At 33.7% G+C, this 23,433-nt stretch overlaps 1 protein-coding gene across 1 annotated transcript; it reads right to left on the bottom strand.

Moving 5' to 3' along the window:
• Window positions 1-342: 342 nt before the first annotated feature.
• Window positions 343-22,999, bottom strand: LOC115725486 (UDP-glucose:glycoprotein glucosyltransferase). The gene is made up of 37 exons (XM_030655025.2): window positions 22,615-22,999; window positions 19,342-19,782; window positions 19,059-19,212; window positions 18,261-18,432; window positions 15,471-15,544; window positions 15,020-15,116; window positions 14,835-14,947; window positions 14,628-14,743; window positions 13,795-13,852; window positions 11,740-11,892; window positions 11,541-11,639; window positions 11,301-11,459; window positions 10,868-10,936; window positions 10,251-10,339; window positions 9,703-9,865; window positions 8,898-9,032; window positions 8,717-8,816; window positions 8,535-8,629; window positions 8,307-8,419; window positions 8,007-8,217; window positions 7,642-7,710; window positions 7,298-7,443; window positions 6,356-6,457; window positions 5,856-6,003; window positions 5,665-5,721; window positions 5,433-5,563; window positions 5,033-5,121; window positions 4,563-4,912; window positions 4,365-4,454; window positions 3,920-3,984; window positions 3,381-3,483; window positions 2,419-2,577; window positions 2,188-2,328; window positions 1,988-2,031; window positions 1,773-1,887; window positions 1,104-1,256; window positions 343-920 (listed from the first exon to the last, which is right to left on the bottom strand). Exons 1-37 carry the CDS (start codon window positions 22,779-22,781, stop codon window positions 741-743), a joined length of 4,920 nt encoding a protein of 1,639 aa, XP_030510885.1. The 5' UTR covers window positions 22,782-22,999; the 3' UTR covers window positions 343-740.
• Window positions 23,000-23,433: the final 434 nt, after the last annotated feature.

Genomic DNA, 23,433 nt, shown 5'->3' with positions numbered 1-23,433 from the left:
AATAATACTGATCATGCTAGTTTAATGTGAATAAAGAAGCTTGAGTTGAAAAAGAGATGTCCATACGTATCAAAAACAAATGTTTTGTAAATCATTTTTTTAATGTACAAACAAAATTTAGTCAATTTTATCAACCAAATTATATTTTTAATATACAAACCCAATTTACTCATTTTTATCAACCATTAAGTGAAAGGTATAACCAAACAGAATCTAATCTTATTCTTGAGTGAACTTGTTAAACCAAACTTCACAAACTAAAGCACATTTGTTATGAGAGCAACCATCAATTATGTGAACACAATGATAGACGAGGTGTATAGTACTTGTACGATCTCTGAATAGTAGATAAAAGAGTATATGTAAATTTCAATCACTAAATGGTACACCAAAATTAAAGTTCTAAATTACATTGCCTTCAAGCTCAAATAGAGCAAGTTAACCAAAATGCCTATGTGTTATTAGTAAAAATCTATCCATAATAAATTGACTTCAAAATTCCTTTCATTTGGGCCATTTTTCTTAAGCCAGTAGGAAAATGTTTAACAAAAATTGGACACTAAGGCATTTCTTCTCTTCTCTGTATAACTAGGCTTTGGGGAAAATATCTAATATTTAGTAGAGATTTATGGTTTTCAAAGGCCACTACCTTGAGGTATAATTATGTATTGGTGAGAACTACCAGAGCTGCAATGGGTTATAGTAAATGAAGCAAATATTCTTCGTTACCATATATATTCTCACAATTCTGCCTTAGATTCAACGTCCTCTGATGAATGATCCGCTACTGAAGTCTGTGACTCATTCGGAGACGGTGTGGCCCCTGTGAGTTCATCCAATTGATCACCTAAGATCTTTGCAGTGAACTGTCTTGCTTCTAAATCGAGATCTGGCCACTCTGAAACTATTCTTCTAGCACCCTGCAAAAACCGTGAAACAAATAATCAGGTTTAATAAAATTTTCACCATTCATACTTTTTCTTGAAAAAGAGAATACAAAGAAAATTAATCACAAGTAACAATGTGAAACATCGGTTTGGTTTGGTTTGGTTTGGATTTGTTCTTGTAAAATTATTGAAATAAGATTAAACCATGCAAGCTACCTGAAGCTTTGGTTCCTTTGTCATAGGATTGTTGCAAAGATCAATTGTTTTGGCCTTTGATTTTGTGGAATTACCACACCATGACTCACACCACAGCCATTCTTGTGGGAGTGAAAAGATAGGTACAGCATGTTGAGCATAGTTTGGAAGATCCTGGATATGAAAAAGTAGCAATCAGCATAAACCAGAACATAGAATAAGCAAGCAAGAACTCAGATGTTTGATAGAATGTAAATTAAGGGGCAGTAAACATCTCAAAAATAAGCTGATTGTGTTTTTGGTTTTAAGATCACACAATAATTTCGAGTTATAATAAACAGAATGTAGCTTTGAAACACACATAACCAAGCAAAGAGAAAGAACACACAGCATACATAGGAGCATAAGAGCACTTGGGCATATCGTATATAGTCTAATCAGTACAACTAATAGTCTCTACTTTGTAAAGTGAGACATTCGATTTCGTAAATGTCCTCCTATTTGTAAGAATAATGGACTTGGAGATTTTCCATCAGTTCTCAGACTCAGACTATTGTATCAAAAATATTACTTTCTAGCTTAAACATTTGCTTGCAACATAAAAAAGCCCAAAAACAGAAACTGAACAACCAAAGCACACCGCTGATTCCAATAAAAAGCAAATTGTGCAAAATGACTTTAACTACTTGCCTGATCCAGATTAGCTAAACTGTTTGGATCCTTGCTAAGAGATTCATAGAAAACTCTCAGATTATCTCCTGCCGCAGTTTGCCGGAATTTCTTTAAATCAACTACATACAAAGCACTGAAGACAAAAATATAGTGATAATTAAAGTTCCTTTATGAATGCAATAAAAAAAAGGGTAAGGTTTCAATTGATTAAGGTAATAAAAGCAGGTACTAACCTAATATGATATGGCCTTCCGCGCAGATGTTCTTTCCAGAAACCCTGCTCCATAAGAAAAAAAAACAAATGCATTTAGGGGGTGGGGGTGAGTAGATGACTTCTGAGCATTCATAACAGTATAACAATCCCTGGTTAAAATTAATAACCATCTAATTTGGGTTAAAATGAGAAATAGACTGGGATTTGATTGATAATAACCTGTCTCCAAAAGCGATATCCATCCATATCCCTGTTGTTGTCACAGAAAGGAGTATATGCTAGAGGCCTTCCTTTTATATCCATGTCATAGAGTTCTCCCATGTCTGTTCTGACAATTTGATCTGCATCGACAAAGATGACCTATATATAGGTGGAAGATGTCAAATTTAGGTTTGAGAATCTCAAATCAAACAATGAATAAGAAATGAGGAAGCACTATAGATAAAATACCTTTTCCAAAGAAAGAGGGAAAATAACATCCAGGAACAATATTTTGTAGGCCCAAATGATTCGCTGCTTTTCTTTCTGCTTATGTAACCATGTAGGCCACTTGTAAGTGACTAGTTCATACTCAAAACCATACTCTTCAGCCATATGAGGTATCAAATCCTGCATATCACAAAAAAATTCAGAGAAGCCCATCTATGTTAAGACTCTTTTCATTTCTTCTCTTCAATTAGTAAACATAAAAAACAAAGTGAAATAAGGAACACATTTAACAAAAGAAAACACAAATCTAATGTATATATTTATACATATATATATATATAGAACATTTCTCACGAGATCGACAAAAGTTATCCTATTAATCTTGTTTTGTTTCTTTTTTATTTTTTTGATATATGCTGAGCACTGGATGTTGATATTATTGGTGTCCGACTTTTATTAGTTATGTTCCATATGGATCCTAAAAACTCACACTTGAGTATTTAAAGTGATTTGTGTATTTATTCCATTTAATGTTTAATACAATTATGGAAGATGATTCAGGTGGTTACTAAAAAGAATAACTATAAAATCAATTTTAAAAATATTAAACTATTAGATTTTAATCTAATAACTAATAAAAAAGAGATTCGAGTTTCTATACTAAATTTAACTACTTAATTAAATATATATATATATATATATATCTCTTTGTATAATATATCAAAAATATCTAACTCAAATGCAACCTTTTTTTTCTCTTTTTTGGTTAAATAACATTTATTTTTATTTTTTCTCAGCTCCGATAGAACAATCCCAGCCTATATAATGTAAATATGAGATTTTTTTTTTTTTAATTAGATAGCAAAATTAAGCACAGAAGTTCAAATTTATCTAATGATAATCATTCATTACTAATACCCATTAAAAGAGCACCCATATGAAAAGAAACAACAGTGTATTATTATAAACTAAATATTCACAACCTTGAATTGAGGAGAGAGGTAGTTCTTTATAAACCAGAATTTAACTGGACGATTGGTGTTCTTCAAGACGCTCAAAATCATGATTTTCAGAAAACGTTCATATCTACAAAATAAAAATATACAAAACGACAAATGGTAAGTTTGTGTAGACATTAAACGACGAGCAAACATTAAAATAGAGTATACTTTAAGAAGGAAAAAAAAAAGCCTCAAGAGTGTTTACTTTCTGATTTGATCATCAGGGATGGGAGCTTATTATGTGATTGTATTTTTACTTTTATTTTTTGATGTAATTCTTTTACACTTCCCTTGGGCATTCTCTCAACAAAACAAATTGATGAAGAAAAAAATGGTCAGGAGCTATATTGGCTTAACTTTCAGTGAGGAAGACAACTAAAAAAATGTCAAGGTAGATTTGATATCTTGCCCTCCTTTCTGTAATCCCCTTTTCCATCACTCAAAATCAAATTTTTGTCCCGTGTAAAAATAAATATAAATATACAAAAGATAAAACAAAAACAAAAAGGAGAAAAACTTACAAGTGACCAGAAGCTATAGAAAAGATATTTATTGTCGTTCCATGTCGCCCACCCTTTCCTTGCTCCTGAAAACAGACATATCAATAATTCAATAATCCAAAGAAGTCCAAATTGGTTCATAAAATGCATTAACGAGGAATCTGATGTCAGTTACAATAACAAATAAAATAAATAGACAAGTTAAGAGTCCATAATGTAAAGCCACATTAGATCGATATAAAACCCTATCAAGATCTCTTCTCAACTATTAAGACTCACAAAAAATTAACAATAAGTATATGAGCAGAAAATAATACAAAGAAGAACAAAGAACACAAGAATCGAATCGTTTGGAACATTAATGACCCCTTAAAAAGTAAATAGCTTCAGCAAGTTCATAACGAAAAAGGAATCTTTGGCGAAATTTGAAAAGGGCTTTAAGCAAATGAACTATAAAATCCCTCACCACTGATGTGCTTTTACTCTTCTTTGATTGTTCAGCTCCACCAATAATACCAGAAGCCCATTTCAAAAAGTTAGAGTTCCAGCTGTTTCCCTAAAAAAATTTAACCAGGAGATATTTGTACAATTACACACCGATATAATAAACAGTTTTCCTGATATTAGCAGTAAACAATAAAATGCGAATGAAAAAATCACTAACTTTATCATCAACGTCTGTGCTGTCATCATCATCAGAGACCAGCAATTTCTCATGTTCCTTGCCCTTCTTCTTCATGACTTCCATATGAACAACCTTACCCCGCAAATCATTTATGGTGATACGCTTTGATAATTGTTTGTTCTGATTTCCATCACCATCATCCTTGAGAACATAAAGCTCAGAACTTCTACCTGGAGCAAGTTGCAAATACCAAACACCAGGAGAGACTTTCATTTGCCAATACCCTAGATTGGCCATTACAAGTGTATCAACCAAGTGAGGCGTAGTCTTGGTGCCAAGAATCAGCTGAAGGCCTCTGGGTGGATCTTGATCTTTCTCAGAACAATGACCTGCTTAGACATCGATTATTAAAGCATAATAGAAACACAGCAATCTTTCATGTCATCATTTCCACCAAAGTATATGAAAGAGCAAAAATTTTATGCAATCTTGAAAAAACATAACCATACCAGTGAGAACAAGAGCTTCAAGTTCAAATACAGCTTGCAGTGTTCGTGTGTCTCCAACATTCTCAAGTAAAATATTATCCATATCATGGCTGTCAAAAATTACAGCTAATGAGGAAAAGTTAAATGAAACGTTTCGAAAGTTTAATAGCACTGAAGCAGTTTTATATTTGTACAGAATAGAGATAAGAACAGTGCTACGAAATTAAATACATGTGTGTGCGTGTTATAAGAATCGAGAATAAGAAATATTATCAAAGGGAGAGAGTAAAAATACAAAGTTGACATAAAATCACCTAAAGTTACTATTAAGCAATATAAAGGTTCTTTCATCTCTCTTAGGATGAGTTTTTGTTTTGAAAATATATATACATATATATATATTAAGAAAAAAAAAACATACACAGCGATTACAGGCTCAACCAGCCATGGCTCAGGAACATCAAGATTCATTGTCAGGGTTTTAGATAAGGGCATGTTTGCAAAAAATGCTTTAGGGCCATCTATCGTGTAATCAGTGCTACTAAAGTCGTCCTGCATATAGTATCAAGAGTTAAATAAATACCAAACAAATGGTAGACAGTTTTTCAAAAGTAAAAAAGTTTGAATTCACTGAAGATTAGAGTCAGGCATACAATAGATGGTACTACATATCTGTAGTAATTCTTCAGGGGAAGATCCACTACGGAACTCTGCAAGGAAGACAAAATTTAGTTACTCAAGATGTGTAATCTTATGAAACCATGATCAATAAAAGTATAGCATGTGCTGAACATTCTAATCAAAAGTAGTCATATGATTATGAATGAAATGGCAATAGACTCACCAAAGGGTTTAGTACAATTCTCATGCTTGGCTGTATGTATTTCCATAAAACACGAAGAATTGAAGAAACCTTCTGGGCAGATTGACTCAAAGGATCGATGACTGCATCAATATGAATACTTGCATTTTCATTGCCTAAAAGAACGGCACTGCAAAGGATTAAGAGCAGAAAATATGTAAGAAGATGATAGTAATAATAATAATAATAATAAAAGTAGTTTGTTAATTCACCACCCAAATTAAAATTGCTATTACCACAAAACTCCACATAACCACAACCATTTCTTACTTTCAAAAGCCAATTGGTTTTCCGATCAATAGAGAAAAATATGAAAAAGCATGATTTCACTTTCATGCAATTGTGCTTTCCTTATTTAGAAAAATTTACAAGATAGTGTACCACTCCTAGCAAACATGAAATGAAAATCTTCACTTTTATTTTGTAAGAAAAATAGAATTTTGTCCGGAAAAGTATAAGATCCTTAAAGAAAATAGCAATACCTATGTTCTGCGAGTAAAACCTCAAATCTTGCACCTTCAGAACTACGATCTCGAGTAGCCATTGAAGATGAAACCACCATAGCAATATCGCTAATAAATTTGCTGCATTATGAATATCATCATAAATTCCTTAGGCATGGATTAAAAATAAATAATGAATGGACCATGCTGAAAATGCTTGGAATAAAATAGCACAAAAACAATGAAGATAACTTAATTGCAAGAGTTGGAAGAAGTGAAGTATTTTTTATATGAAACAAAAGTTATATTAATAAGAGATGAGTCTCACTAGTATCTTTCTACCAAACAAGTTCCCTACCCTAAATTCATCTAATAATCTTCCTACTACTCTTTTTACTTCTACTTCTGACCTCCTAACACCATAAATGGTGTGCTTTCTTTAAAACCAACTATCAAAATTTAAGTTCTTATTTAAGAAAAAATCAAATTTAAGAAGAAAAAAACCAATGCAAGAAAATAGTTTTATTTCTAATTTCCTATGCTTTAACAACCAACTTTTTGCTTTCCTGTGTGGCCTAATGAAGATACCACGAGCAACCACATACACAAACTACTAATAGACCACATGCATATCACAATTAGCAGAAGATGTGAGACCCAGAACAGTCAGCAGGATTATACTACAAAAATTTAGTTTCTTATCTTTTAATCTATCTTTCTTAAGAGATTATCTAAATTTTACTTCTGGAGAACTCCGATCCACAGCATAGCAGGCTGCAGAAAGCATAGTTTAACTTATCTTTGTACTTGGAATAGTAATTAATTCAGTTAACAACCTTCAAGTATATTAGCAAAAGAAACAAATGTACAGATCATTCATCATTTAAACCTTCCATCTCATGAGAGAGAATATATATTTATATACACACGCACACACACATAAAAAATGAGATTCCAAGAGAAGTTTGCATTTCAATAAACCTTGTAAGTGTGTCAGGATCCACATCATGCCACTTTATTTCTTCAATAATTTCCACAATGTGCTTTATTCTTTGCTTGAACTCCAGAGCCTCCAGAAGATGCATATCATGGCTCAAAAACATATTCCCATCTACAGATAATGTTACCTATATGCCAATGTCCAAACTATGTTGTTATAATAGTAATAACTTCATTTTACACTTACGAGTTCTTAATTACTACAAAGATGAAAATAACTATACTGTTTTCTTGAAGAAGAAGAAGAAGAAATTGTAACTACATAAATGGTAAAGACAATTTAACATGGACATCCATCTGAATAAATATGTCAACATGGCACTCACCCTTCCATTAGTAATGATAGCACTGACACCCATTTCAAGCCCAAGTTGTGTGTACAAAAATCTTGCCACCTGGATATCATTGTGAACTGTGAATAAACACTCTAGCATAAGCTGAAAAGTGATAATTCTAAACAAATAAACACAATTCATAAAGATGGATTATGATAGAATCCTCTTTCAGAAATCCATCTGTCATGAACCATAACTTTGATAAGAAACAAAATAAACAAATAAATAAATAAGAAACAAAAATCATTTTAGCTTTGGGGGGGGGGGGGGGGGAGGATTTGGATTTATACTAAGATAAGCCAGAATTAAGCTATCTTTACTGTAATACAAAGATCAATAACGCCAAAAATCTTTACCTTACTCAAACCCTTTTTCAAATCTTCAGCAGAAAAATCAGACAGAGCAGCACGGTATATTTTGGACGATAATCCATTATGCTCAGCAAGCTCACAGACTTTATCAATAAAGGCTTGAGTGGTCCCCAAAGCTCCAGAAGCCATAGAGAGGTATTTATGCTCATAGAATGAGCATAATTGATCCAAGAAGTTTAGTACTTTTAACTTATGACTGCACAATACATGACATGACAAAGTACTTGAATAATCCACGCATACCATTCGTAATTAATCATTATGCTTTTAGTAAATTAAACAAACCTATATGTGGAAGCAGTGATTTCATACACCTTCATGAAAAAGAGACTATAAGCATCAGTTTCATGATTGCAGCTAAACAACACACCCAATCGAGCAAGTTTAGATCCTTCCATCTGCATGATTAAAAATCAAGAGACTAATGAAGTCAGTGATTAAAACTCAATTATGATAGATGTGCTATGATATAAGAGGAGCTAGAAATGCATATTCTTGGTCATAAATAATAACCAGATAGCGTAAGCCTTCATGAAGCAACTTCAACCCATTTTTTGATGTAACGTCAACAGCGAGAAGATGAGTCACAGGCTTCAAATCGTCAACAGCTGCAAAGGATCAAATAAAACACCTATCAAGAATGACTAAGCAAGATTTTTAAGGAAAATAAAGGATTCAACTTTAGAGAAACTTACTTTCAGGAGAATGCAAGTAATTAATATTGCTTAAAACATTTTCCTCTCCAAGGATGGATGCAGACATAGAAACGAAACGTGGTTTTCCATCAGCAATAATCTACATAAAATTATTACATAATTTAGCATTAAAATGCATATAACATTATTCCTACATTTCTCTTAAGATATATCACTGCACCTGGGGATTATAGCGACTGATACCACTTTCTGAAAGATATTTGTCAAGCACATCTGTGTGTGAGTTTATATGCCCATAGTAAACTTGCTCCTGTAATCTGGGGAGCTCATCATTCATCGCATTAATAAGAGCCTCCTAATCAAATTAAACCACAAACATAACAATGATGATTGTGAGTCAATTGCAATTACAAGGAACTAAGATTCAAGAGTATAACAAGAACAAGCACTAAAGTAAAGAGGGAAAAGGAAACTGAAAGCTAAGAAAGAAAATAGCAATTCTAAAAAAAATTGTTTTTTTCATTTTTCATTTTTTGAAAGGAACAATTCTATCATGTTGCTAGCCTACTAAATCTTTAATTAATTATCCATATCAAGAGAAGCTAAAATTACCTAACTTGGTCATTCCCGCCAACCAGATAAACCTTTCACTAGCTTTAATTATGATAGGTGAGGTGAGAAGAGAAACCGGGTATATTTTGTTGAATTGTTCTTTGTCAGTAAAGTTTTTGGGCAACCTAATAAATCAGTTTCCATCTTACCCCTCGGTTCCTTACACTCAAGAGGAACTAATTTCCCGTATATCCTACTTCTACCTCAAGATGAAAGCATTTTTTAATAGACAAAAAGGATGATATGGTAGATCTTAAGATTAAAAGAAGAAGAAAAAAGGATAGAACCTCAGTAAAATCCATATATATTCAAAATAATTAAGTGTAAATAATAGAATAGTCTAGGGCAAGTGATCCCTTTCCCTTTTCAAAAAAATAAAAAAATAAAATAAAATAACCAATCGCAAACAATACCTCTTTTGAATCGATGACAAGTCCATTCATTAACAAGGAACATTGCAGCTTAGCCAAACCCAGCTTAATGACAAAGAGCGAAGTTTCCTCAGACAGTTCCTTGAAAGTTTGTTCCTTCTCTAGCTTCAGTAATAAATCTTGAGGAGGAGATTTTGCCTTTGGCCTATATAAACAAAATGACATCATACATTCAGATCATAATGAAGTGTGCATATTTCCAAGTTCTCCACAAAAGGTCACTGAAGATACAGTATAAGAAGGGAACCATAACAGTCATTTTCAATGGGAAACGGATACTTTATTATTATTAAAAGATTATAAGAAAGCATGGACAAGCAGTCCACGAACAACAGAATATAAAAGAAATTAAAAAAACAGTCTCCAATTGCTTAGCAAATGAGCTTGCTATAAAATTCAGAACTTTATAAAACAATTGAATAATTAACAGGAAAATAGTTCAAAAAGATTGCAAAGAAGAATGCAAAAGGAGAGCAATAAATCTTCATAAAATAGAGTAAAGAATCAGAAACTAAGAAGTTGAAACTTACAACACAGTTTCAACGAATGCTCCTTCCACATGGTGCATTTCTAGAGCATCATCAGCAAGGCCATCTGATTCAGTCCGCAGTTTATTTATCTGTCACATGTATAGACAATCTATTATAAACTGTATTTGTAATCAGATGAAAGGATATTATATAAATAACATTGATGAAAAAATGAGTAAACAAATAAGGTTCTATTCATCTTACCAAATGATGTCAAAGAAAAAAGTGGGAGGGGTTACAAGGAAAAACATGTGGTTGAAAGTTGAAACCACAAACAAAGCAACAAAACTAGGATTTTACAGAAAACATAACACCTTTAAACTCTTTGGTATTGTAAACCCACAAAGCTACCTAGTTTCTTATCTTTCTCCCATAAAGACTGCATCATACAAATGTTCCAATTATGTGATGGCAGGATTCTTCTTCCCTTTAAGCAAAGCATTTCAATAAATTTTGAGAAAAAGCAGAAAAGTGATTACAGTGGTTCTGATACCAAACAGAGAACGATAAGCAACTACCTGTATAGCAAAATTGCTTTGTTTTCTTTTCTACGCAATAAGGATTAATGAGCATGTAAACAATAATAAAGGTAAATATAAAGGCAGAACTACTCATACATTGCTCAGAAACTGAAAAGCTGTTTGAATCCCGTGGTTTTCCTTTACATAATTGAAGAGACGTATAATCTGCAGCAAGAGTATGATCGTTTTGTTAGCCCCAAAACTACAAAGGAAAAAAGATATAGAAATAAAGGAAGAGTGTTTGTATAACATAAACCAGACATAGAAAAGCCAATCATGGCCACTTCAACCAGAAACTTGGGAAAGGACCTTAAGACAAGTAGGCGAGAAGATTAAAAAAAAAAAAGAAGAAGAAGAAGAAGAAGATAAAAAGAAAGAAAGAAAAGTGGCCATAGGCATAGCCTACTGGTTCCACACTTCTCCTCACAAAGAGGAGGTCCCAAGTTCAAATCCCCCCTCCCTCAATATCTCAAAAAAAGGAGAAAAGAAAGAAAGAAAAGAAAAAGAAAAAGCTAAAACTATAAATTACCAAACTCGACAAATCTTCATTCTGATTGTCTTTCTCTGTTGAAGAATGCATTTCACCACCGCCATTTTCAAACTGCTTGACCAACTTTGATGAATACAGTATAACCCCAAATCTCATTGGAAAACTATTCTCATACAAAGATGACATCATGTCAATTGACTGCAAGATTCAATTATTTAAATATCAGTATGCAGACAATGCAATAAATAATCACTATTACATAGAAAGACATAAACTTACCTCAAGGCCACATATGGTAGCTGGATCAATAATAGCAACCGCATGGAAAAGGTTCTTCCGTATGTAACGAAGTTGTCCAGGGAACACTGGCATCAAAATCTGCATGCATTTAGAAATTAATCTGTCAAAATTCATCAAGCTCCACACCAAAAGCCATACAAGTAGGTAACCATATTTGTAGGAAAAATTTAATTCTTACCTCGTTTAAATTGCTCCTCCACCGCTTATACATGGCATCTTCTTCCAAGTTATTAAGATAATGAACATGAGATGAGCGAAAATCAACACGGAACGTACTGGAATCTGGGGGAGGCATAGTTGACAGGAGTTTACGTATAGAGGTAGAAGGAATCTGTAATTATATACTACTGTCAGCATCTTTAGTTTCCGAATAGATCAAACCTCAATTTTTTTTTGTTTTTTTTTTTTTTTTGAAAAAGTGAAAGAAGCCACTTGTCTTAGACTGCCCCTTCCCCCGCGTGTGCGGCTACTTGTGGCAGAGGAAAACCTTGGTAAACAAAGCTTAGGTATACAATAACAGAAAGAAAATTACAACAAATCAAAGCAAAACAAATTATCAGTCTTTTACATCAACAGACTCCATTCCCTACAGAAATCTAGGAAGGAAACATTACCAGTCTTTTACCTCAATTATTTTGTCTGAAATGATTAATAACAGATTAGTGTGCGCAAGGTTTAGAGTAACTTCCACCCAGGATAATTAAATTCCCCCCTTCAATTTGATGATAGAGACTAGACTAGATATGAAATCAAGAGACTAATCTTCATTGATATCAGAGTTACAAAGCTCCAAGTTTCCGAGACACTTGGAGATCTCCAGAACAGATTTTCTCTCCCAAAATACACAAGCAATCAGCTAACCTCTAAGAAAAATAAGCCTCTCTTAAATGCTAGGCTCACTCAACTATAACTAAGGGCCACCACAGAACCACTCATAACTACAAAAATGTACAACTCAGCCACTTGAAAAACAATAACTCAGCACATTATTAATCATAACTAATTCTATTCTTGCTACTAATATTTTAGTCCTAACATTTGACCAAAGCTTTCATATATAATTCGATGCAATTTTCTCCCTTTCCTCTAAAAAACCAATACACCCACTCCACACACACCAAAGAAATCCCTCCTTCCTTTCCCCTCCACTTATGTAGCTCTCCATCTTCTTTCCTACGTTTTCTCCCTCCAACCACAAATAGCCTAAAGAGAACCTCCCATTGGCCATCTTGTTTAAAAGTCTACAGTAAATTCACTGACGTACGAAATGCAAAACAGCAATAGGGTGTACAGGGAAGACCAAAGTAAAATATTGCTTCTTCAATTTGCATTGCTTCTGTCATGTAAAATCCTAATTCCAGGTCTCCCTTCAAGACTTCTTTTAACCAGACATCAAAGTTTCTTATTAATGATTAAATAATACAAGCAGGCAACAATGGATGAAGATACCCACACAAACAGCAAAAAGTGAAGAAGAACATATATAAAATATTGTCATCTTCTAAATAACTCAACTAACGAAATCTCTAAACTCCTTATACATTAAAAAGGCAAATGGCTAACCAATGCCTAATTTTACCCCAAAGCCTCTCTTAATTTTCTTCAAGGTATTTATAATTCCCTTGTTACTTTCTAGCCTTAAAACCCGCCATGTTGCCACCCACCTATCCTCCAAAACTTCTTTTTATAAGGGGAACTATTTTATAAATACTAAATCTAACCATCAAAGGAAAACAGCTAAGGCAATATGCCTAAAGTTAGACTCACACACAGCCACAGCTAACAAACTGACTCATGTTCAAACACTGAAGCACATAATACCAAAATCATATACAAAAACTTAATACTACATCAAAACCATCTTTGTTTATGCATTCCACAATAGCATAAAACTATAAAAGTAGTCAACAATTTACAGAAGAAAGCAAAGAACCAAGCCTACAATATTTCTTCGCTCAGATAAAATTTTATCTGAGAAAAAAAATGGACGAAGAGCTGAGGCTCAAGTAAACAAAGACACATAAATACACAATGATGCCAACATAGAAGACACCAAACCCTTTGGTCAAGTGCCTTTTTCAACAATAATAAAAAGGAGTTGACAGGGCAAAACAGAAGAAATGGTCATTAAACTTTTGTTCAACCAGAAGAAATAGTTCAGAGAATAATCCCTCTTAGTTGATCATCTAACAGCATTCCAGCTAGTTAAGCGTGTAGGATAAAAACTATTCACCTTGAGTTTTGAAAACTGATCAGCCATTGATAAATCCTGATGTACCAAGTCAGCCATCCTACAAAAGAAAAGATTAAAAATGTTAACAGATAACAGAAGTTATACAACCAAACAAAGGAAACAACTTTTTTACATGCACATGCGCATTATATGAGCACATATAGAGTTTATATTTCAAACATAGTCGAATCCAGTAATGACAACTCTAGCGACTATGAAAAGGATAGATGCCCAATGGCTTGCTCATCAGGAATCCAATGATTATATTTCTTTCTTTATTTCCTTAACTAGAGGCAATAATGATAAAGCCCCAAAAGAATGAATATAAATACAAAAGGAGTTATAAATAGAAAAAGGAAAGAAACAAAGTGGGAGAATCAGAGGAAGGAAATCATAGAATATGTGAAAACAATTTAAAAAAACTCAGTTCCCAATATAAAAGAAGGCAGAAGCCTGTTACAGTTTTTCAAAACAGCATGCAGGCATCCGAAATATACAAAACAGATATCAAAGAGAAGTCCTAATCTCCCAAAACACTATTTATCTCATCAAAAATAAACGTTATCCTCCATATTGTTTGTCTTCGTAATAAGAAGTTCATCTGAGGACATCTCAAGTGGTTGTGGTGACTGTGTGTAAATGTTCTGGGGTTCGGGACCCAGCCCTAACTATTTCTTTTTAAAAAAATTAGTAAAATAGTTATTACCCCACTTCACAACTATCCTAAAATTCACAGCTGGGATAGCACTACAAACTACAAAGTTTCAATCTCGTCACTGAGGCTGCAACTAGAAATGGAGGAAAAGAAACTTGGGGAGGGCAAAAAGCATTACTGATAAAGGTCCACATCGTCCATATTGATTAAAGCACCATTGAGTGCCATTAACGACTTGCCAGGTGGGATCATTCGCTGATTTGCAATTATCTCATCTTTTACTGAATCATTCAGCTGCAAAATGACAACCACAGTTAAATAAGTTTGGGAGAATTGTAATACAAAAAAATGTTCGAACTTAAATTACTGTAACAGACTTCTGTACCTTCATACGAGATAAAGAAGAAACAATGTTAGGAAAATTTTGATTGATTTCTTCCATTGACCGCAGAGGATCAGATGCCTGAACTATCCTCTGTGCAGTTTGATGTCCTAAATCTGTTGAAAAGAATGTCATTTTTGCTCAAACATTACTATATCTAATACAAGAAAAGCCTTTCAACACAAAACCTTTTAGCTCCCAAACATCAAGGGTATCAGATATTGTTGTAAATAATAGAGAATCCCGAAAAGCCATTATTTCTGATGTTAGTTCAGGTTTGCGTTCCTGTAAGTGAAGGGACATACATTAATATTAATGTAACAGAGAATCACATAGACTACAATTTTATGAGAGTAGAAGCATATAAACCACAAACTATATAATCTATCATTCTATCTACACATTTATACATATATACATATATATATGATATGGTTATCTTCTCTTTTTTTTTCCTTGAAAAAGAGAAAGAGGTCATATGTCTCCTCCTCCCAAGTTTATTAGGGAGCCTCACTTATGGTAGAGGGATGACATTAAAGAAACAAAATTCTTTTTTTCGAAACATAAAGTCAACAAAAATTCAACAGTAATATAAATGATATCAAAAAAAGAAAAATTATAACCGTAAAGGATACAAACCAGAATTTTAGAGAATATGAACCCTCTAACATCTTGGCTGAGGTCTTCAATATGAGGATCTTCCAACGTGACACCTACAACTCAAACACAAACATCTGAGAAATATTTCTTGTGAATTATAAAATTGTAATTTTCTTTAATAAAAAACGATAGATTGTACAGCAATATAAAAGATGGCAAGTCTTCATGTTACCATGGTTTTCCTCCGTCAAATGTGAGAGTTTATGTTTCTAATAAATTTGGGTGGAGGTCAGCCAAAGACATTTGACCTCTGTCTTTTTTGAATGTCTCTTTTTCAAAAAAAAAAAAAAAAGATGTCATCTAAGATTACAACCAAAGGGCCAATCATTATGTTGCACTGGAAAAGAAAAAACTTTGAGCTCCTTCATTTTAAAGACCAAATGGATGAAAGACCATCTTCCCCATCTTGAAAGACCCTAAACTTTATTTCCAACCATATCCAAAAACTGGCCACAACAGCTGATGAGAAATTTCTAATGGGAAGGTGAGGACTTAGCTGGTTACGAGCACTTAATCTCTTAAAAAACAAATATACATATATATATATACACATTGGATGTGAAGTAGGGAATTGGCCTATGTCATATCTTGGAATGCCTTTGGGTGGCTCGCCTAGGAAAAAGTTGTTTTGGGCACCGATCTTGGAAAAATGTGCTAAAAGGCTTGATGGATGGAAATCTTCATTTTTATCCAGGGGTGGTAGACTTACCTTAGTTCAATCAGTTCTTTCATCGCTTCCGATTTATTATCTCTCCCTTTTTAAAGCTCCAAAAGCGGTTTTACAATCGTTAGAAAAAATGATGAGAGATTTTCTTTGGGAAGGAGGAGATTCAATGGGTGGGGATCATTTGGTGGCGTGGGAGGAGGTGTGTCGATCTAAGCGTGAGGGAGGTCTCGCTATTGGAAGGTTAGACATGAGAAATAAAGGGTTCCTTATGAAGTGGCTGTGGCGATATCCGTTAGAATCACATTCACTGTGGCATAAAGTAATCAAAAGCCGGTATGGGAAAGCAGATAATTGTTGGGATACTAAATCAGGTCATAGACTATCCCCAAGAGGTCCTTGGAAAGATATTTCAGAACTTTATGGTGAATTTTTGGAGTTGGTAAAGTTCAAGGTGGGCAATGGCACAACTATTCGGTTTTGGGAAGATATATGGATTGGAGATACAACATTAAAGAATCGGTTTCCGGATCTGGCAGTGTTATCAAAAGCGAAAAACGCGACTATAAAAGATCTTGTTGCCATTGAAGGAGAGGTAGGAAATTGTGTTGCAAGTTGGAATTTCAAGTTTAGAAGGAATTTGATGGAGAGAGAAATGCCTAATCTTATTGTACTACTACAACTTCTGGAACATATTAGGCTGCTCAACATATCAGAGGATAGTAGAGTGTGGAAACCAGATCTTAGTGGAGTCTTCTCTTGTAAGTCAGCTTTCAATTGGTTTACTTCAGACCAGGATGTTGGTGATCTGTTTTGGACGAAGACCTTATGGAAAAGCAGATGTCCTTTTAAAGTGAAAGTCTTTGGTTGGTTGGTCGCATTAGGAAAAATCAATGTGCACCCTATGATGCAAAAGAGGCGACCTTTTATTTGCTTGTCCCCGGGGTGGTGTGTTTGCTGTAAGAAAAGTAGTGAAGGAGTGGCTCATTTGTTCTTAGGGTGTTGTCTAACTCAAAAACTTTGGATAAAGCTTCTGAACGAATTTGGAATACAATGGGTATTTCCCCAATCAGTTTCATTAATGATGGTGAGCAAGGTGGGGGGTAGAAAGGGTAGATCATACCTATGGAGGACAGCTGTTCTAGCTATTATGTGGGTTATTTGGCTCGAAAGAAATAATAGAATTTTTGAAGGGATTGAAGCTCCAGTTGAAGACTTGTGGGAAAAAGTTAGATTTTGGACAGCTGTTTGGGTTTATAAAACTAAAAGCTTTGAGCAGTTTTCGTTCTTAGAATTGAGTAGTGACTGGAGATTGTTGTGTAGTGTGGTATAACAGTATATGTTTGGTATATGTCTAGCTGTTGTGATGTTGTTTTAAATGTTTTATATGTTTGTGATAGAACATTTGTAATCATGGTATTCCTCCGCCACAAGTGAGGCTTTCTATATATGTCGGAGGAGGGGTCAATCTTAGTCATTGGCCTCATTCTCTTTTTCAAAAAAAATATATATACACATATAAAGATTTGGAGAACGGCAATACTAGCAATAATTTGGGCTGTGTGGTTGGAAAGGAATGCTAGAATCTTCGAAGGGGTTGGGTGTTCAGTAGAGGACATGTGGGAGAAAGTTAAATTCCGGACAGCTACTTGGGTTTTTAAAACCAAGTTTTTTGAGGACTTGTCTTTTTTAGATTTATGTAGAGATTGGAATGCATTGTTGTAAAAAAAAAAATCCCCCTTACCCTTTTCTCAGCAATTTTGGTGTGCTAACTATCCTTTGTATCACTTTGTAATGGTTTTCCTCCGCCATAAGCGAGGTTTATTAATTCATTTTTAGGAGGGTCCTGTCTATGACTTGCGGACCCTTTCCCTTTTCAAAAAAAATATATATACACATCAAATTTTAAAGGAAAGCAAGTTCTGAGTGACAGCAGAAATCAAAAATATTACATGACTGTAGAGAAATAATTAAAACATGTTACAGATTATTAGAAATGAAAAAGCAGACGAATAATTTATTATATTAAATTTAAAATGCAGAGAATTTTCAGATGATATCAGAATAAATGAACTTTGCATTCAATGACAACAAACAGTTCCAACCTTTCTTTACTGTACTGTCATCCATAGCCTTATATTCCATATTCTTCAAAGCGAGTTCTACACCATAACCACCCAGGTTTACTGAATTTTGTGTGCCAACTGCACCACAATGGCCAAATTGTGCTTCACAGCCTGAAGGTAATACAGGTCTGACAACATACTTAACTTTTCCCTGAAAGTTAACAACATAAATATCAACTATCTAAGTGGAGACACATGAACTGATGACAAAAATGGAATGCCTACCAAGCCAATTACAAAAAGAAAAATAAAATAAAATATTATAATTCATCAGATATTGTGAGGTTTTATTACAGAAAAATAAAAGTAACTACTGTGTTGGCTCATGAGTTGTAAACACGGATGTATCTTATCATCTTTTTATCAATTATTGTTTATATATTGCATACTAACTAAACAATCTGAGCCCACATAATAGACTCTAGAACAGAACCACAGTACTTAGAATTCTTACTATAAATAGCTACAGGGAAGTTAAAAAATTTAAGTGAAAACTTATAGCTGGAAACATATATGCGAAAATCTTTAGCCAACTAAATTTTGTATGGCAAAGTAAAAACCTATAGCACTAGAAAACAAACCCTCAAAAATTAAATGTTTATGCTTTTAAGATAATTGGATCTAACACCCACCTAACTTAGTATTCTGTCAGTAAGGTATGAAAATGGAAATTTAAAATGCAAATTCAAAAAGCAACAACAAAAATTAAAAAAAAAAATAAAAGTGGCTCCAGGAACAACATAGTGGAATAGCGTTCCTATAATGCAAGTTATGGACCTCTTTGGCAGCATGGACGAGAGTGAAATGAAACTCTCTAAAGCAATCTGTTCCAAGAGCTCCATAAAGGATAGCAACTGGACTTCCAATACTCGAATCAAAATGGATGTGATCAAAGTCAAAAAGTTCAGGCTGCTGAAATGAATCTCCAGTACTGAAAACCAATGAAACAAAAATATGTATAGGTATAAGGCACAACATTTTAATAAACATAAACATCATTTTCCACCAGGGCAAACATGTAAAGGGAAAGAGCATAAAAAACAGATAAAGCAGTTCTTACCGAGTAGTGCTGCGAAGCCACAATTGTAGTTCTGCAACATTAAAGAACAGGGTGGCACCATTATCTACCCAACAGCATTTTCCACCAGGGCTTTTTGGGTTTACACCAACAGTTAAGAGATCTGACTTTTTAGTCGGCACATACTCATTTGTTTCTGAAAGCTCCCCAGCAACACCATTTTCATCAGAAAAAGGAAAAGATGAAAGGGACTCCTCAGCTAGTTGTCGGTAAAGCACCAATCTTGGGGAGGCTGATCTCAGAGTAAGAGAGAATTCAAACATCGATGCCAATGGTTCACTTAAAAGAGAGCGCCCATGTCTTAAAATTTTCTTCAGACAATCCTTAGCACTACTATAAGTCTCAACATCATCTTTCTCACTATTAAGCCAGCCCTCTGTGAAGTCCCAGAATAGATTCTTCCATTCTTTGGATAATAATTCACTGTAACAAACGCAAGATAAATCTTCACAAGTCAAGAAAATGCTGAAACAGAAACTAATAACATTTACGCAGATGATATTACTTTTTCCCAAAACTGAAAAGTAAATTGTGTGTAGAGTAATGATTTGCATATTTATTATCTCTTCGAGTTAGTCCCACATTACTAATGTGTGGAAATAAAATACCATATATAAGATGAATGGGTTACTCTTCTCATTGCCGATTGGTTTCGAGATAGAACCCTAGTCATCTTAGCCTCTTTCATTCCAAATTCTGATATAGTATCAGAGCCAAACGAAAAACTTCCGCTATCTCCCTTTTAACTTCCATTTGAGACTTGTTTCAAAATCTACAAATTTCCCAATTTGGTGGGATTTTTTCAAATGTCACATTCGGCCATGTGGTTTCTTAAAGGTCGTTTGTTATACCCACACTTTCCAGATCCAAACGTGAGGAAGGTGTATTAGAGTTAGCCCCACATTGCTAATGTGTGGAAAAATACCATATATAATATGAATGGATTACTCTTCTCATTCTCAATTGGTTTTGAGATGGAACCTCATTCATCTTAGTCTCTTTCATTCCAAATTCTAACATTATCCCAAAAAAATAAATGAATAAGAGAAGTTGTGACAAGAATTTTATTCCAACTGCCATTACAAGCACCAAAGGTATAAATACAAAGACAATAAATAGGAGAACTAGGGCATCAACAAACAAAGCATAATTACAGCTGATTAAAATTAAAATTTAACAAATAAATGTTGCATTTGAATGAAAAATATATTTTTTTTCTTTAAAAAATGTGTTATCTTTAATATACATTGTATAACCAAATATTCCAATCTAACCAAAATTCCAAAAATAAAATAGCTTTACTAAATGGAAGCAATATGTTTTTAATAAATGTAAACCCATAATTTTGAATACACTAGGAAGGGTTTAACAAATAAAAATACATACAAAATATAGATTTCGTCAATAGCATTATTTTTGAAGACTAACAGCAAATTGTATTAATGAGGGAGTAATACAAGAAGCCTGAAAAAGAGAAATCAAACTAAGATAGTTCTTTTCTAAAAAAATTAAAGTAACAATATTAATCATGGAACAAAATATAAAGGTGAAAAGCGGTTCAGCCAGCAGCAAACAGAAACCAAACTCTACAGAATAAAATTTCAAACTATTGCAGTTACATCAAGAAAACTTCAATCCTTAACCAAATCATCAAACCAAAATCCTTTTGAATCTTTTACGCTAATACTAAATAACCAGATAGCCTCCAATATCTACGTTTGTTGAACTTCCGGGCCGGTAAAGAGCCAAAAAAATGTTAGTGCCCCTCTTTCTAAAGCAACAAGCAAGAAACTTGACTTTGAGAAAGAAGCGCCTCGCCAACTATTAGAATATTAGTAAAGGCCTTAGCCTATCTATAGGTTGGGGCCTTTTCTTGCTTGCTAGCGCCCCCTACCCTAAACTATTAGTTTAATCATATCTTCAAGACCTTCCTCTAACAAGTAAGCAAGTAAACTACCTTTTGAAAACCTTACTAATAGCATGTGAAGACAAAAAGCTTCCCTTACATTATAGAAAGGTTTGTAGAAAGCCTTTAAATATCCCATAAAACGTAGGGGCCTCAAAGCTTGTAGTTTAAGGGTGTGCAGGTTTGGAACCCTTTACAGGAGAGCAGTAAGGGTCAGAGAAGGGCAATCACTCTTTCTTAAAACTAGCATTATTAAGACCAAAGAGTCGCAAGTTATCCAACTTATCCTCGATATCATTCTATTCCACTCTAACAATATGGCCCAACAAATAGCCATGGCTGCCAAATTACATAGCTTTTGTTAGTTCTTATTCCATGAAATAAAAGAACTGATTAGACCTGAACTAGTTGATGAGCAGCCCGCTGCACTTTATAGTCCTTGAACAACCTATTCCTCATCAGAAAAAATGATCTACTGTTTCTCCATTCTTCTTACAAACTACACACCAACCAAAAGGAATGGACTGATAGGGCCTTCGCTTCTGTAACACCTAATGAGCGCCCATTCCATTCCAAAACAACAGCCAAAGAAACATCTTTCTTTGGATGGAGTTGGACATTTCCATATGACAGTAAAATTGTGAACAGATTTGTAGAAAAACCAGGACTTTTAAGCATTCAAAGGCCATTTTACAAGTGAATATTCCTAAATTATCACTCATCTAAACCCTCCTATCTTTTCTATTGTGACAAACTCTCTTCCCTTCCAGCATAACTAAATTACCTTTGGAACTTCTCTAATTATTTGTAAGAATATAAAAGAAATAACAAACTAACAAATAGAGTATACAAGCATATGTATATAAAAATAATTGGGCAAGCAATTTTGTGCAAACACACCTCAACCTTCAACTATACTGGATTACCAAACGCTAAAAGATAAATTTTGAAACCAAATCTTGTAAAGCATATTACACAAAGAACTTTTTTTTTGTCATAATTAATTTATTCATAACCGTTCAGCTGACAATAATTCTTTCTTCTGCAATTCTTTCCTTCAATTGTTACTCCAGTTTGATTCTGGTTTCGCATTTTTTTAACATCATATGAACCTCTCTTTACTTCTCATCCTTTAGCACCCTCCATTATAGCAACAACGCAATCATAGACAACTTCCATTTTCTAATTCTCTTACCCAAAATGCGATCATAAATCAAATATTTACATGATAACGTAACTCAAGTATCAATACTCATCATGTGCATATATATTAAAAAATCCCATTTTAAAATGTACACTAAACTTATCACACAACATAACAAAAAGCAAATAAACCAACAGCAACATACCCAGCTTCCAATAGTAATGGAGTGCCTGACCACTTAGCCTGAACTGCAACTTGAACATTCTTGGGTCTTCGATTCTGAGCAGAGACAGAACCAAAACCACGTGGTCCAAAGCAAACCAGAATGATTAGAAGAACAGAACAGAACCCTGATCTAAGACGGATCTCCATTTTCTGAGTAATCCAACACTTTATCTCAATGGGTTCGGATTTCAGATGTACTTGGGTCAATAGGTATCCGCCATTGATGAATCAGAGAGCGAAGCTCGAGTATGGTTTGGTGAATTTGATGAAATATCGGAGGAGAGGAGGTTTCTGGGCACACTATAAAAAGAGCGATGACCGTAGGGGACGACGACTTAGAGAGAGAGTGTATATGAGTGAGTGTGTTCATAGGGTTATAATTGTCTTTCTACACAATTAGATTAAGGGTATTTTGGTCCAGGAAATTTAAATACACGTGTTTTTAATGACATGGCGCTTAGAGATTGGGTCATTTTATTTTATCTTGTTTTTGTTAGCTCTCAATAATTCTTTTGGAAAACAAAATGAATGCTTTTTCAGCAGAAATTGAATTAATTTAAAAAAAAAAAAAAAAAAAAATAGTTATAATTAAGTTTTGAAAAAATAAAAATTACAAAAATCAATTTCAATAATAAAAAAGATTACAAGAATATTCATAACCCGTTTTACAAAACAGTTATATCTTCTATAGTTATTACAATTATTTTTAAGTTAAATTATAAAAAAAATACATGAGCTTTTCTTTTTCTGGAGCTTTCTAGTAGGCATGAGAAACCGTCTTCAGTGTGTACTCTTGATC

Source organism: Cannabis sativa, chromosome 6 (genome assembly GCF_029168945.1).
Source record: "Cannabis sativa cultivar Pink pepper isolate KNU-18-1 chromosome 6, ASM2916894v1, whole genome shotgun sequence".
NCBI lineage: Eukaryota > Viridiplantae > Streptophyta > Magnoliopsida > Rosales > Cannabaceae > Cannabis > Cannabis sativa.
The sequence above is the reverse complement of the archived record's forward strand: the minus strand, read 5'-3'. Positions and strand labels throughout refer to the sequence as shown.

Excerpts from the sequence above, each read along its gene's own strand:
- LOC115725486 (XM_030655025.2), bottom strand. The coding sequence starts at position 22,781 with ATGGAGATCCGTCTTAGATCAGGGTTCTGTTCTGTTCTTCTAATCATT. Across the intron at positions 5,722-5,855 it reads GAATTGTACTAAACCCTTTG|AGTTCCGTAGTGGATCTTCC; the intron begins GTGAGTCTATTG and ends TCTTCCTTGCAG. Across the intron at positions 2,329-2,418 it reads TCCCTCTTTCTTTGGAAAAG|GTCATCTTTGTCGATGCAGA; the intron begins GTATTTTATCTA and ends ACCTATATATAG.